Genomic DNA, 13450 nt, shown 5'->3' with positions numbered 1-13450 from the left:
TGTCTGTGCCAGCCTGTAAAGGGCTGTGTGGCATCACTGGCAGTGCCCCAGCTTGGGCAGGGATTTGTCATTACAGCCACTAAAAACCATTCAAATACACACAGCAGGTTTTCCTACTTCTTATTCCCATTTTTTGGACCTCCAAGGAGCATCACTGTTCACTGCCCAGAGCCAGGGGCCATGAAAGTTGATGCAGCTTCACCTCCTTTGATACTCAGAATCCCTGAAAAAGTCATTTTAATTATGAAGTCCTTATTATTTTAAATCTGTAAAATTAAATGAGCTCTGTGTTTACAAACCCACTTTGAGAATGGTATTTTTTTTAGTGGCTTGTTTTGGGAATGGAGATGAACACAGTGAACAGTGTAAATTTCCTGTACAACAGATTGACTGAGAACTTGGCACGTGGGAAATACCATGAATTTCACCTCCTGGTGTTCAGTTCAAACAAAGCAGATGGGACAGATCCATCCTCACTGCCAGGCTGCTTTAGAGTAGGTGGAGAGGAGGGAGAGGACAGAACAAGCTACTGTATAATGTAATGCCACCTTTTTGTCTTCCTCTCCTCCCACAACTTAATCTTTGAATCTTCCTCTGGGCTCTGTACACAGCTCATCATCTTCTTCATTTCTAATCAACCCACTGGGCTCCAAATCTGCTCCTGAACTCACTGCTCACCATGGCAGTGCCACACAAACTCCATCCAATACTGGGTGCCAGCTCCTCTGTGCCAATATTTATTCACAGACAAGGCTAAGCCCAGTGGGACAAACCCGAGTCTCTTGGGGTTCCTGCTCAGTTCTCTGCTCTGCTTTGTGCTCTGTTGTGGTTGAGACCATCATCTTCATTAGACATGCAGGCAATCTGTGGAGCATTTTCAATTCTTCTCTTATTCCACCTACACAGCTGCATCATGCCAAAATACTGCCATCTGTACTCCTCCAAACCCATGACATGCTCTGCTGCTTGAAAGCTAAAGCAGATTACAAAAGCTCTGTGTTCTTTCAGCCTGCATTCCATGTCACATGGCTGGAACCTCATTCCAAGCCTGCAGAAACCCTCCTGTCTCTTCACCCCTCCTGTGTGACCACTCTTCCACCTTGGAACTGAAACTCCCTTCCCAACAGGTGTGGATGGTTCCACACCTTCCAGACTGGAAGCAGCAAACCAAGGGGCATCCTTTCCTTATTCACCCAGGCTCCTTCTCCCTGCAATGCCCTTCCTTTCCACTGTGGCTCTGTGTACACAACAATCTTCAAAATGCACCTTTTCTGGGATGCCACACTCCCCACAGCCTGTTGTCCATATGGCCTTTAAGCTTCACTTCTGTGCACACACACGTTGGGATAAAATCATTATTTCCATGATGGCATCTGTCTCAATGTGCAGATTGTATCTCTTCTGAGCACAGCACTGAAGGGAGCCAGTTCAGCCCTGAAAAAGCTTCACTGTGAGCAACAGTGGGAGGAGGGAACACGTGGCAGACCCAGAACCACCTCCAGCTTCCCCAGTGTGTTGGCACCCCGTGTTCTGGTGCATCACTGGCCTCCTGAGTGCATTTCTTAATTACTGTGCATACTTTACCTGTGTATTCAGCACACAACATGCAAAGCACAGTGGAAGGAGCACCCAGAGGAATTGCTCAGGGCCCTGCTGCTGTCCCAGCCCACCGTGGTACTCACCTGCTGGTCGCATCAGCTCTCCACCCAAACCCCTGCGAAGGAGAAACAGCCTTCAGAGAAAACCCACCACAGGCAGCCTGAGTGCACTGCCCACAGGGAGGGGGAAACCCTCAATCTCATTTCAGAATGAAGGCAGAGCACAAAATACTTGCAGGTTTGGATCTAAAATACTTCAAGATACTACTTTTTAAGCCAACTTTTCTAGACGTCAGCATGATTTATACAAACCCCTCCCAAATATTTTGCTTTCTTCTTGCAAAAATGCACTCCCAGTCTTTCTAATTTTTAATGTGAATGAAAAAAGACTGTCAAGTTCATTCTGCTTTTCTTTCCACTTGCTTCAGAAGCATTCCAAACCCATGGGATTTGCCAAAGGACTTTTCAGTCACACCAGTTTCTGGCTCCAGAACTGAAGAGCAATTACATGCAATTTTTTAACACAATCTTCATCTCTGTGCCATTAAATAGAAACTTCACCTCCCAGTTCCCATTTTCACAAATGTTTTCTGTTTCCTGTCCTGGTGAAGTTTCCCACCTTTCTCCCTTCACCTGCTCAAGCCCTTTCTCAGATGACTTTGTGTTTTTCACCACAAGTGAGGGGGTAAAAACTTCCAACACACCAGAAAAGGGAAACAAACGGCTGGAGATGCCTCAGAGCCTCCTGAGGTCCCACAGGGATGGTCCCACAGCTCAGAGCTCTGCCTGAGCACAAGCCTGGCCATCAACAGCACCAGGAGGAGAAAGTCTGAACGGGCACAAAGTGGGAAAGGGAAAAGAGGCCTGGAAATGGCAGGGCCTTTTCTCATTCTTTGGCTTCTCCTGCCTGTGGGCAGAGCTGTCTCCTGGGTGCACAGCTCTCCATCCCCAGGGCTGGGTGACACTGCCTGGGGTGCTGTGCTCAGTGTCACCCTCTGTGGCTTCATTGTTCCCTTCTGTGACCCTTTGACCTGCCCTTCCTTGGGCTCTTTCCTCCCTCGACTCCTTCTCCTTGTGTCCCTTCCCTTCTGCAGGAATATTTCCTCCCTGAGGTGCCAAACCCTGAATCACCTGTTTGCACTGCCACACTCTGGCAGAAACTTCCATCCCAGCAAGGGGGAGGAACAACAAAGCCTTTTTTGTCTGTTTGCTTGTTGGTTTGTTGGGTTTTTTAAAACATCTTCTTCCCTCCTCCTCCTCCCTCCCCACAACAAAATTAGTAGCTCCGAAGGCCAACTGAGCAACCCTAACAACTCTTACAACTTTGTTCTCCAATTTATCCCTTTATAGGAGCTTCAAAAGCCTGAAGATTTGAAACAAGTTTTTCCATTCTACACAAGCAGGTGCCTCCTGGAACATGCTCTGGGTTTCTGACTGCTCAACGTTTTCACTGGTGTTTCAGGTAATGCAGAGGTGCCAACTCCACAATATTCTCTATTGCCACAGATCAGCACTTCCTTTAACTGAGAAACTTTTGCTTTGGACAATCAATATATATTAAGCTCAGTGTAATAATCCTGTTTATCACTGAAGGAAGCAAGTACAGATTCCACATGCCCATGATAAGGTCTTTGTATTGTCTACCCCACCTTCCTGCCATGCTGTCTGCTCTGCAGCTTCTCAAATATTCAAATCAGAGAACAAAAAAGGGCTGCCAGGAGTGGAGACAGCAGCACAAGCAGGTGACTGATGTGGCGAGTTTTGCTTCCTCCTGCACACCTCTTTCCCCTTAGTTCTGCCCTCACCCATTCCTTGCCTTTTGTCTGCTGCCTTTCTGCAAATGAGGGTGAAATAATCACCCTGCAAATGTGTTTGGTGTGCAGCAGAGTCTGCTGATGCAGGGCTTCAGATATGGCCTGCTCTGCTCCAACTACAAAGCAACCCCTGAGTCACAAAGGCTGCTCCTCTGCCCTTCCTGGCGCTGCCAAGGAGGAAGTGAGGCCACCCCAAGCTGCTCTGATGGCAATAATTTGACAGCTCTCCCTTCCTCTGGCATTACCCCAATTCCATTTAACTGCAGAGCCTGGAGCCTGGCTGAGCACTGCTGTCCCCATGCAAGAATGCAGAATGGTGACAGGCATTTGCATGGGAACATTTCCATGTCACACACAGACTCTCATCAAACCCCTCTCTGGAGGCACCACAGCCCTGTGTGCTCCTCTGCAAAGCTTCCCAAGCTGTTTCTCACCTGGACATCAAGGTATGTCCACCAACAGAGCTCATTTCATCCCTTTTCCACAGCTCATACGTATGTCACTTTTAAGAGTTGAGAATTCTATCACAGTCCAAGATCATTCCCCAGTCAGTGCTTAGTTTGTCAAACATGATGCACATCTCTCTATTAACTTTATCTTGCTTGACAGTATTTCAGCAAATTAAAAAGATACACATCTCCCTAATTCAAAGATTCTGAATTTTGCTGTACTGTCAGGATTCCTTCTTTTTTATTCCAAAGACACATCCACAAGTTGCATCACTTTATTAGACGTACCTGTTTCAAGGTTTAATTATTAATTCAATTTGCAAATTGAGTGATGCAGTGCCCAGGCTCCACGAGCTCCTCAGCACTCCCTCCTCTGTGCAGTTCCACAGCAATGCCCCTCTCCTAGGAACATTCTGGGATGAGTCACAACTTACTTGTGGAAAACCAAACACACAATCCCTTGCAGAACTGATGAATTAAGATTACTGACCTAAGTAAGAATGACAGTATCTATTTCATAATTCTGTTGGCCTGAATCAGAACCAATGGCTGTTCTCAGGGCATTAAAAAGTTCAAAGTAGTACTGTGGATTTATTTTTTTAATAATTTGAAACCTGCTTTTTGTGAGAAGACCAGAATTATTCTTTAAGATTATAAAGGTAACATTAACTGGAGCTGTTAACAACTGAACAGCATCTTTGTCTTCACAGACATCCAAAGATGAAGTACTAGAATGGCTGAAGAGATTTAATTGCCAATGCTGGATTTCCAGGAAGCTGAGAACACATATTTTACCTCCATATGGAATAACTAAATATTTTCCTTGGGAATTTTTGTCCCAAATACAACTGAAGTATCTTAAAAGGTCCAGGTTGCACATTCACTGGGCTTGGGAGGTACAGAATGGGACACAGAGGGGGGAAAGGAAAACCCCTGTATTAAACAAAGCTCTTATGGCAAACCCTTCAGGATGCCCAGAATCACAGAATCATAGAATGGATTGGGTTGGAAAAGACCTCCGAGATCATCAAGTCCAACCCTTGGGCCAACTCCAGTCCCTTTACCAGATCATGGCACTCAGTGCCACGGCCAATCTCAGTTTAAAAACCTCCAGGGATGGGGAATCCACCCCCTCTCTGGGCAGCCCATTCCAATCCCTGAGCACTCTCTCTGCAAAGAAGTTTTTTCTGCTCTCCAACTTCAATTTCCCCTGGCAGAGCTTGAGCCCATCATGCCCCCTTGTCCTATTGCTGAGTGCCTGGGAGAAGAGACCAACCCCCACCTGGCCAGAACTTCCCTTCAGGGAGTTCTGACAGTGCTGAGGTCACCTCTGAGCCTCCTCTTCTCCAGGCTAAACCTGAGGGGGGCAGCAACTGAAACTGCACTAACCTGACAAACACCTCCTTTTAGGTTCCTGTAAATTCCTATGCCAACCATACACACTGTGTACTGTATTCTAACACTGGAATGCTACAGGTGAAGTCCTGGCTCTGTGGAAGTAAAAGCTCTGCCAGTGACTTCAGTTTGGAGCAGAGGAATTGCTCCTGGTAACTCCTGAGAGCAAAATGCAGCACGACCTGCCGGAGCCACCGCGCTCCGGGACGCCTGAAACCACCTGAACTTGGAGGCACTGCTACGATGAGCTTTGTTGCAAGGCTGGAATTATTTGCTGATTAAGCTCCTATGCCTAAAAAACTCTTTCAGGCAGATGAGTGCCAAGAAACACATTTGCCCTGAAACCATCAAGATTAGTTCCAACCTTGAAGGCCTTTGAAAGGAGACAGGTTTCTCTTTAGTGCAGCACCTGCCACCGCCCGCGGGACACCCTCCTGCGCTGCCAGAGCCGAAACTCTGCTGGTGCCACCCCGGCTGCCACGAGCTCCTGATCCTGCTGGGCTGGCACAGCTGGCAGGCAGCACACACAGCCAGGCTCTGCACAGCCCATGGAAGGAGCTCAGAGCACAGCTTGGAGTGCAGTGCAGGAGTCACTGGGGAACGCCGACATCCTGCACAGCCATCTGGGATGGAACCCTCTGGAACCCTCCGGGGCCAATGAACACAACGTGCTCACACACACACAGAGTGCAGTGCAACCACCTGGAGGAAGCCCAGAGTGTCCATCTGTAGCAGTTCCATATCCAGGCCTAATCTTGTCACACAACTCTCATGGAATCACAGAATGTGCTGAGCTGGAAGGGACCCATCAGGATCATCCAAATCTCAGTCCTGCAAGGACACCCCAAATTCCATGGGGAGCCTGTTCCAGCCCAACCACCCTCTGGGTGAAAAACCTTTGCTCAATATCCAACCTAAATTTCCCCCAACTCAGCTCCAGCCATTCCCTCAAGTCCTGTCACGGGTATTGAGTGATGAGATCGGCACTTTCCCTTCCCACATGAGGATGTTGAAGGCATTAAAACTGTATTATCAAGCTCAGAACTGGCTGCAAGAAAGCTAAAAAATATTCTGAACAGCTGTTCAGCTGAATAGTCACTCAGGAACCTTGTATCAGGGGAGGCATTTTTGAAGACTCTTAACATCACAACTGTTTGCTTGAAGATTTATCGAATCATAAATTGCTTCCTTTGGAAAACAACTTCAAGATCATTGAGTCCAACCATTAACCCAGCACTGCCCAGCCCACCACTAAACCATGTCCTCAAGAGCCACATTTAAATCCCTGCAGGGATGGTGACTCCTCCACTGCCCTGGGCAACCTCTCCTACTGCTTGACAATCTTCTCAGTGCAGTATTGTTTTCCAATATCCAATCTGACCTTTCCCTGCTGCAACTTATGGCCACTTCCTCTTTCCCATCAGTTCTTACTTGAAAAAAGGAGTATTGAGATGCAGGACAGAATAAGATCTGCTACAAAAGAAGATACTACCCAGGGTGGTGCAGTGGAATGAGAACACAAATCAGGCTGACTCCTGGCACCATTTTTAAATCAGTGGAGTGAGTTCCTAACACAGCTCAAGGCAAGAGATGCCACAAGTTTTTGTCTTAGGGTTTTATATATAAAAGTAACATTTAAAGCAAATAAAACACAGCTCAATTTTTGTAACTTTACAACCTGAACAGCATGAAAGAGGCACAAGGCACAAACGCTCCAAGGGGCATGGTTTGCATGTGACATGCTCTGAGCAGTGCCCGGGGAACACAGAAACCCAAACTCCCTGTGCAATCCCCAGCTGGAAGGGCACATGCAAATCCTCACACCAACCAGCTCCTCCAGACAAACCAGTGCCTCAGATGTGTCAGGAGCAAGGCTGATGGGAGGAAGTACACACTGATGTGCCTGGGCTTGCAGGCTCCTTTTTCAGTGTAGTACCATCAACCCCGAGAAGGACTTGGACAGGAGGACAGACAGATACTTGGATTCAAAAGAAAAAAAAGTTAATACAGTAGAGGACAGGATTTTCTACAATTAGCATAAACAAATTGGATTGCTTCAAGTATATTCAAACCTGAGACTGACTGCAAAACTTGGAATGTTCTGTCTGAAGAATAACTTAAGGCATTTTTCAAAGTCAGGTTAAAGATGTTACAAGAGCTGCTAAACAAAGTTAAATGGTTGGGCAGCCCATGGGCAGCTCCATCAGTGTCTCCACTACAGCACTTTGGGTTTGTCTTCCTTGACTTGAGGTCCTTGTAGATTCAACAGAATCCTAAACATCAGACAACCAAGAAACTCGTGACCCATTTTCCAGCTTGAAATTGATAAACCATAACTTAAAAAAAATACTAAAAAAAACCTTCAGCATTTTTACACTTTACTTCCTTTACCCTTCTCACAACCAACACAATTCCTGAAAACAGCTTGATCAAGGCACTAAAATCCACTGAGTCCCCAACAAGGCTGTTCTGTGGCCAGAAAGGAAAGCTGAGACGTGGCCAGATGTTTTTTTGTTAATGCAGTTTAAAAACCTGAAACACAAATAAAACCCACAGGTTTCCAACATTCCTCCAAGATGTTGTTAACACTGAAAATTCCCGGTAGCAATTTCTCAAATGGAAATCTTTGGAATATGATGTGCAATAATTACTCATCACGAAACGAGTTGGGCTTGTTTCACTTAATGCTTGCCCAGCAACACTCCAGTTGGTGGTTTGTTTTTATAACCCAGTTTATTTTCCTTGTCCTCTTTTCAAATGTTTTATGCACACTGATATTTTACACTCTGGATTAGAGAAGACATCTCTGCCTCAGCTGAGAGCAAACAGCAGTGAATCAAACTCACTCTGAGTTGAATTGGGAGTCTTATCTGGAACAAAAACATTTCTGTAGGCATCTTATAAATACCAGTGAGTGCAAGAAGTGCACATTATGACAAAAACAAATTACACCCCAGCTCCACCCTGACATTAAAGAATTTATGGAAGCCAAGACAGCCACCCACAAAGACACAAATGTACAGGATCAGCACTAAGCCATCCAACAGCCCAAGCTTGGGGCTGGAGTTTCATGTCACTCTGCACGACCCCTCAAGATGTAAATTTTATAATTTTTTCAGAAAGTTTTGAGATATAAAATTGTACATAAAAATTCTTTCACCTGTAATTAATAATTACACAAAGAACTACATCAGTTTTACTGGTTTTAGATATGTCATGTGTGAAGAAATGAACTAAACTGATAAAAAAAAGTCAGTTAAAGAAGGAAAAATCCCTCACTCGCATATACAATCCATAGGGAATAAAAGTCATTAATTCTGTTTTGATTTCTTTAAATTTGGGAACAAACTCTGGTCAGACAGCAGTTTTAATTCACTTTTACTTAACAGTTACTCAGGCAATCTCCCTTTATTTCCTGGAAGCTTCAATAAATAGGAAATGAAAAGCGACTCAGTGAAAACTCATTTACATTTTCTTGCACTGCATGAGTTGAAAATTTGCCCTGAACCTTTTGCAATGCTCTTGGCCTGCTCCTTCCATGGGATGGGGAAAGGAGTTCTGGAACTGAGGGAGAAGCCCCTTCAAATAAATAAATAAATAGATAGATAGATCGATCGATTGAGAGTCTGACTGATTGATTTGGGGCTCATTAATTAGTTCTGTAGCCCTTTCTAACCCACCCAAAGCCCTCCAGTTTGGGGGTTGGGAGGGACTGGCAGCCTGGGGTGGGTGGCACTAATTGTATAAACCAAAAGCCCTCCCATATCCTCCTGTTTTCATTCCATGTAACTGACACTGTCCAATAGAAAAAAAGGACTTTTTGGCATCCATTTCCTTACCTGTACAACTGACGACTGCAAAGCTGAGGGGAAAAAAACCAACAAAATTAATATTAGCTGAGTTAGTTTCATCCAAGTGTTCTCATTTCCCCCCTCCATGCAGTGAGCTGTGCAAGCTTCTAAATACTTTTAAAAACAAAATTCAAAAGAAAAACCTTTGTGAAACAACCTCTCAATACCCATTTGAACCTCACATTCAAAGAAAATCAACTTAACACATTCATAGAGCACTAATTCCCTGAATTCCAAATCCAAGATGCCCCTGCACATAAATTGGAAGCCACTTTGGCTTTTTAAAATACATTTGCTTGCCATCACTGGTTCTTTTAGAATGACAGACTGACTGGCTGATAACTGAAATTAACTCTGCAAATTAAATAGAAAAAAAACCTTCCAAAAAAGTTCAGATGTGACTGAAAAATATGAGCTCATTCTTAAAGTGCCATCCTAAAAAATCAGAGATTATCCCATTTCTATGAGCAAAAGCCTGAAAAAACCAAGACATTTAAAAAGAATTTATGCCAATTTTGCAGGTTAATTACAAACAACAGCAGAAGCTGCATCATAACCACTCAAGGTCACTGTAACAGCCCAGATGTGCTGACCAAACTTCAGGCATCTCAACATGAGAAAGTTAAAGGAGGACAAAGATGCTTTTCCACCTGTGGCAGCAGCTCTTGCCTGAATGTGCCCCTGAGTGGGCAAATGGTACTGACTGTTCTACTGGGGGAATCAAAAAACAACAGCAGCAAAATCCCAACAACGTGGGATGGCTGAGAATGAAAACTGGGCAAAATGACCTCTATGGGAGCATCTGGAACTGCTCTGGGCAGGAAGAGGTTCATTTGTCACAAGGAGAGATAAAGACAATGCAGCAGCTGAAGAAGCAAATGAGTTTGGAGGTCTGTGAGCAGGAAATTCAGGATGCAGGGACAAAGGATGGGCCCACTGGGAGGTCTCCCTTGACCACAGTCAGCCCAAGGGCTGCAGGGCCAGTCAGGACACACGGAGAGGGAGCAGAGGGAGGAAGGAAACCAGAGCAACCCCCCAAGGTATTGCAGGGGCTGAGCAAGGGGCTGAGCAAGGGGCTGAGCAAGGGGCTGAGCAAGGGGCTGAGCAAGGGGCTGAGCAAGGGGCTGAGCAAGGGCAGGACAGCCCCCAGCAGCACTTTGAGACGCAAAGGACCCAGGACATCCACCCCTCAGACAGTCTGGGGGGGTGACCAAATCTGTGACAGGGTTTCCTGTTGGCAAGGGGATGAGGAAGGTGGGGAACAGCTGCCTGAGCTGTAAATCTTTGTTTAAAAAATCATACAACATACCAGGTTAAAAGATACATTTATATGAGTTACCAACCTCTTGGTGGATTTGTTTAAGTCCCTCCAAGGATTTTTCAGTGAAATAGTGTGTTACAGGTCTGTGAAAGGATACAGAATCTTTAATACAGGTTTCCTTATCATGCTGTAAATCATTGTTCTTCCATGACATCACATTGTACTTTCAAATAGAAAAACAATCATTTGCTCCAAATTATGCCCCACAGAAATATGCAATATTTCATCTTACATAGTTGAGCAAACATAACAACAGAAGTTCTTTCCTTATCATGGAGCAAACTCATTTCTAAAGGACTATAAAAAAATAGTGTCACTTCCTAAAAACATTTTAATCAGTAACACCTTGATAACACTCCTCAGCTCAGTTGTATTTTTGGACTCAAACACTTCTGTGAATTTTCCATCTATTTCAGGTATTTCCTACTACTAAAAATGCTCTGCATCTTTCTCTTGAACTTTTCAACTTACTTGAAAAGGGAACTCCTTAAAATTAACATGGATTCTTTTGACAGACACTGATGGCAAATGTGTGTATATATTTAATATATATGGACCAGCAGCCACAATGAGCTGCTTGAGGAGGTGTTTCTCCAACACTGGAGACAAAAGACTGTCCCCTCACCAGGAAGGGTCATTAATCTACATTTAAGAGAATTAATCTATATTACATGAACACCTTGAACTCTCCAAGTAAGGCAGCAAATGATCTCCATTTCCTGATGGTGAATTTAAGACTGAGGTTTATACCACCACTGAATAAAACGTGAAGGCTCAGCATCATTGACAAAACCAAACAAAAATTCAATGGAAAAGCAGTTCAGTGAGATGGAGATTTCCATAATTATCCTCAGGAAGCTTTCAATAGAGCAGACATGAAAGGAAAATTTATAGCCAAGATAATCTTGCATTAATACCTGTTATTCTCCTGTGCCAGTTTACACAGAGCATGGGTGATCTCAGCACAGGCAAGGATTGCCCCATGGCGTGTGTGCAGATCGGAGCCCACTGATAAAGGCAGAAGTCTTGGCAAAACTGGAAGAGATTAGGTAATTATTTCTTTTTTTAAACAAAGTACAGTGACAGATCACAGTCCTGAATGTAATCGTGCCTGCCTAGAAATCACATGGGGAAAGCACTGCTGGAAAGTCAAGTATCCTGGGCACTTGTGAAAAACAAGTTGTAATAAAGCAAATTCTGACAAACCTCACCAAGAAACTCTGTGCTCCCAACCACCTCCTGGCTGGAGAAAACAGAACATCCCTACTGGGCTCTGGGCTGGCTGAGCAGCCTGGGCACTGAGGCTTGTGCTGCCATGGAACTCAGAATTCCATGCCAACTGCCACACTCCTGGTCCTGCAGGACTGACACTGCAGATCCACTGGGATCCAGCTGCTTCCAGCCACATTAAAGTGCAGCCTCAGGATCTGCAGTGGGCCCAGGAAATACTGCTCAGAAACAACTGATTACACACACACAGACAGGAATTCTGCTGCACATGTCAGACTGGACAAGACAAAACAGATCCCCCCACCCTTTCCAACATCAAAGCCTTATTGTCAGCAAAATCTGGGAATTTGAGGAGTAGCTGGAGTTGTTCCCACACTGCACCCATTTATCCACTTGGGAACCAGCAGGGTCCAGTGCAGCCAGGGAACTATCCCCACAGCCCAGATAAAAACAACCTGGCAGCATTTGATATTTTTGATATAAAATCTGAAAAGTGGTAAGGCCCTGAGTGCCACCACTGTCTGAAGCTGCAGGGGGAAATGTTAGTTTTCCATAAGCCATGAAGAATGTTTAAATGTGAAAACTGGTAAGGCCCTGAGTGCCACCACTGTCTGAAGCTGCAGGGGGAAATGTTAGTTTTCCATAAGCCACAATGCATGTTTAACCCTGCACATCCTTGTGCAGGGCCCAGCTGGTACCTACCCACGTTGGCCATGTACTCAGGGGCACGGGGAGTGATGTTGTGCAGGGCTTTGGTCGAAAGCTCTCGGATAACACTGAGGAGGCAAGAAAGAAATTCAAGATTTGGGGGCATTAGTAGAAGCAATGTATCAAAAAAAGTAACCTCAGGAAGGGATTCCTGTCCCCAGAAAAACAAAGACCACATCAATACAAGAATTAGAGTATTCTGTCCATCCTGTGGTGCCCCCCAAGAAAACCAAGCAGTCTCCACTGCAGGCAGCCCAGAGCCAGCTCGGAGCAACAGGAACAGAGGCTGGTGCTCCAAGGAAAACACCAGTGGGACTGGTGCAACCCCAGGGCCTGTTCTGTGCACTGCAGTAAACTGTGATTATTGCTCGTGATGCAAACTGGGCTCAGCACTGATACAATCTCAGCTGTGTGACAGGCACACACTCCAACCTTCCTCAGCACTCAGGGTGACTAAGCACCACCTCTATGCATGAAATCTGCTTTAATTAGGGTAATTGCATGGTGACAGTGTTTACCCCTCACATACACTATAGAACACATAAATGGGTTTTATTAATCTATTAACAGATTGAGGTCATGGACAAAAGACAAATTCATAAACCAGTTTTAAGTGACAATATGCTCAGATGAAATCACCAACTGCTTGCAAAGTTTTCTTCAGTCAAATGGAAAGTGCAAACTCTGGTGGAAATAAAAATTACAAAATAATCTAGGAAAGTGCAATGTGCAGAACAGTCAACCCCTGGATATTAATAATTAGACTTTATGAACTTACCTATCCCAGTGGTTAATCTTCATATTAACTAAATGATCAATCATTGGCTGTGTGTACTCAGGAAAGCCAGCAATATATACACTGAAAAAGAAATGCACATAGAGAAATATAGGCCAGAGAGAATCTGTATGCATTTTAACTCAACCTGCTCCAAAGATTTCAATCCTCTGCTTTTAAAGCAATCAAAGAAATTACTTAAATGTGCCTTCTCCTGAGTGAGATGCAGCTGAATAATGGGAAATATTTTACAATTGAAAATTTGCAAAAATTTCAGATTCTTTATAAAAACTACTCTATAGACACCAA

General features: G+C 44.6%; 1 protein-coding gene across 1 annotated transcript in view; it reads right to left on the bottom strand.

The window, feature by feature from the left end:
* The window catches only part of TBCD (tubulin folding cofactor D), a 118300-nt gene that overhangs the window by 33947 nt on the left and 70903 nt on the right, over positions 1 to 13450 (bottom strand). Inside the window, exons 19-24 of the mRNA XM_071573866.1 lie at positions 13145 to 13225; positions 12361 to 12434; positions 11346 to 11463; positions 10451 to 10511; positions 9096 to 9118; positions 1683 to 1714 (exon numbers count right to left, since the gene is read on the bottom strand). Of these exons, the coding sequence (XP_071429967.1) occupies positions 1683 to 1714; positions 9096 to 9118; positions 10451 to 10511; positions 11346 to 11463; positions 12361 to 12434; positions 13145 to 13225 (389 nt within the window). The remainder of the gene's footprint in view (positions 1 to 1682; positions 1715 to 9095; positions 9119 to 10450; positions 10512 to 11345; positions 11464 to 12360; positions 12435 to 13144; positions 13226 to 13450) is intronic.

Source organism: Pithys albifrons, chromosome 19 (assembly GCF_047495875.1).
Source record: "Pithys albifrons albifrons isolate INPA30051 chromosome 19, PitAlb_v1, whole genome shotgun sequence".
NCBI lineage: Eukaryota > Metazoa > Chordata > Aves > Passeriformes > Thamnophilidae > Pithys > Pithys albifrons.
The sequence above is the reverse complement of the archived record's forward strand: the minus strand, read 5'-3'. Positions and strand labels throughout refer to the sequence as shown.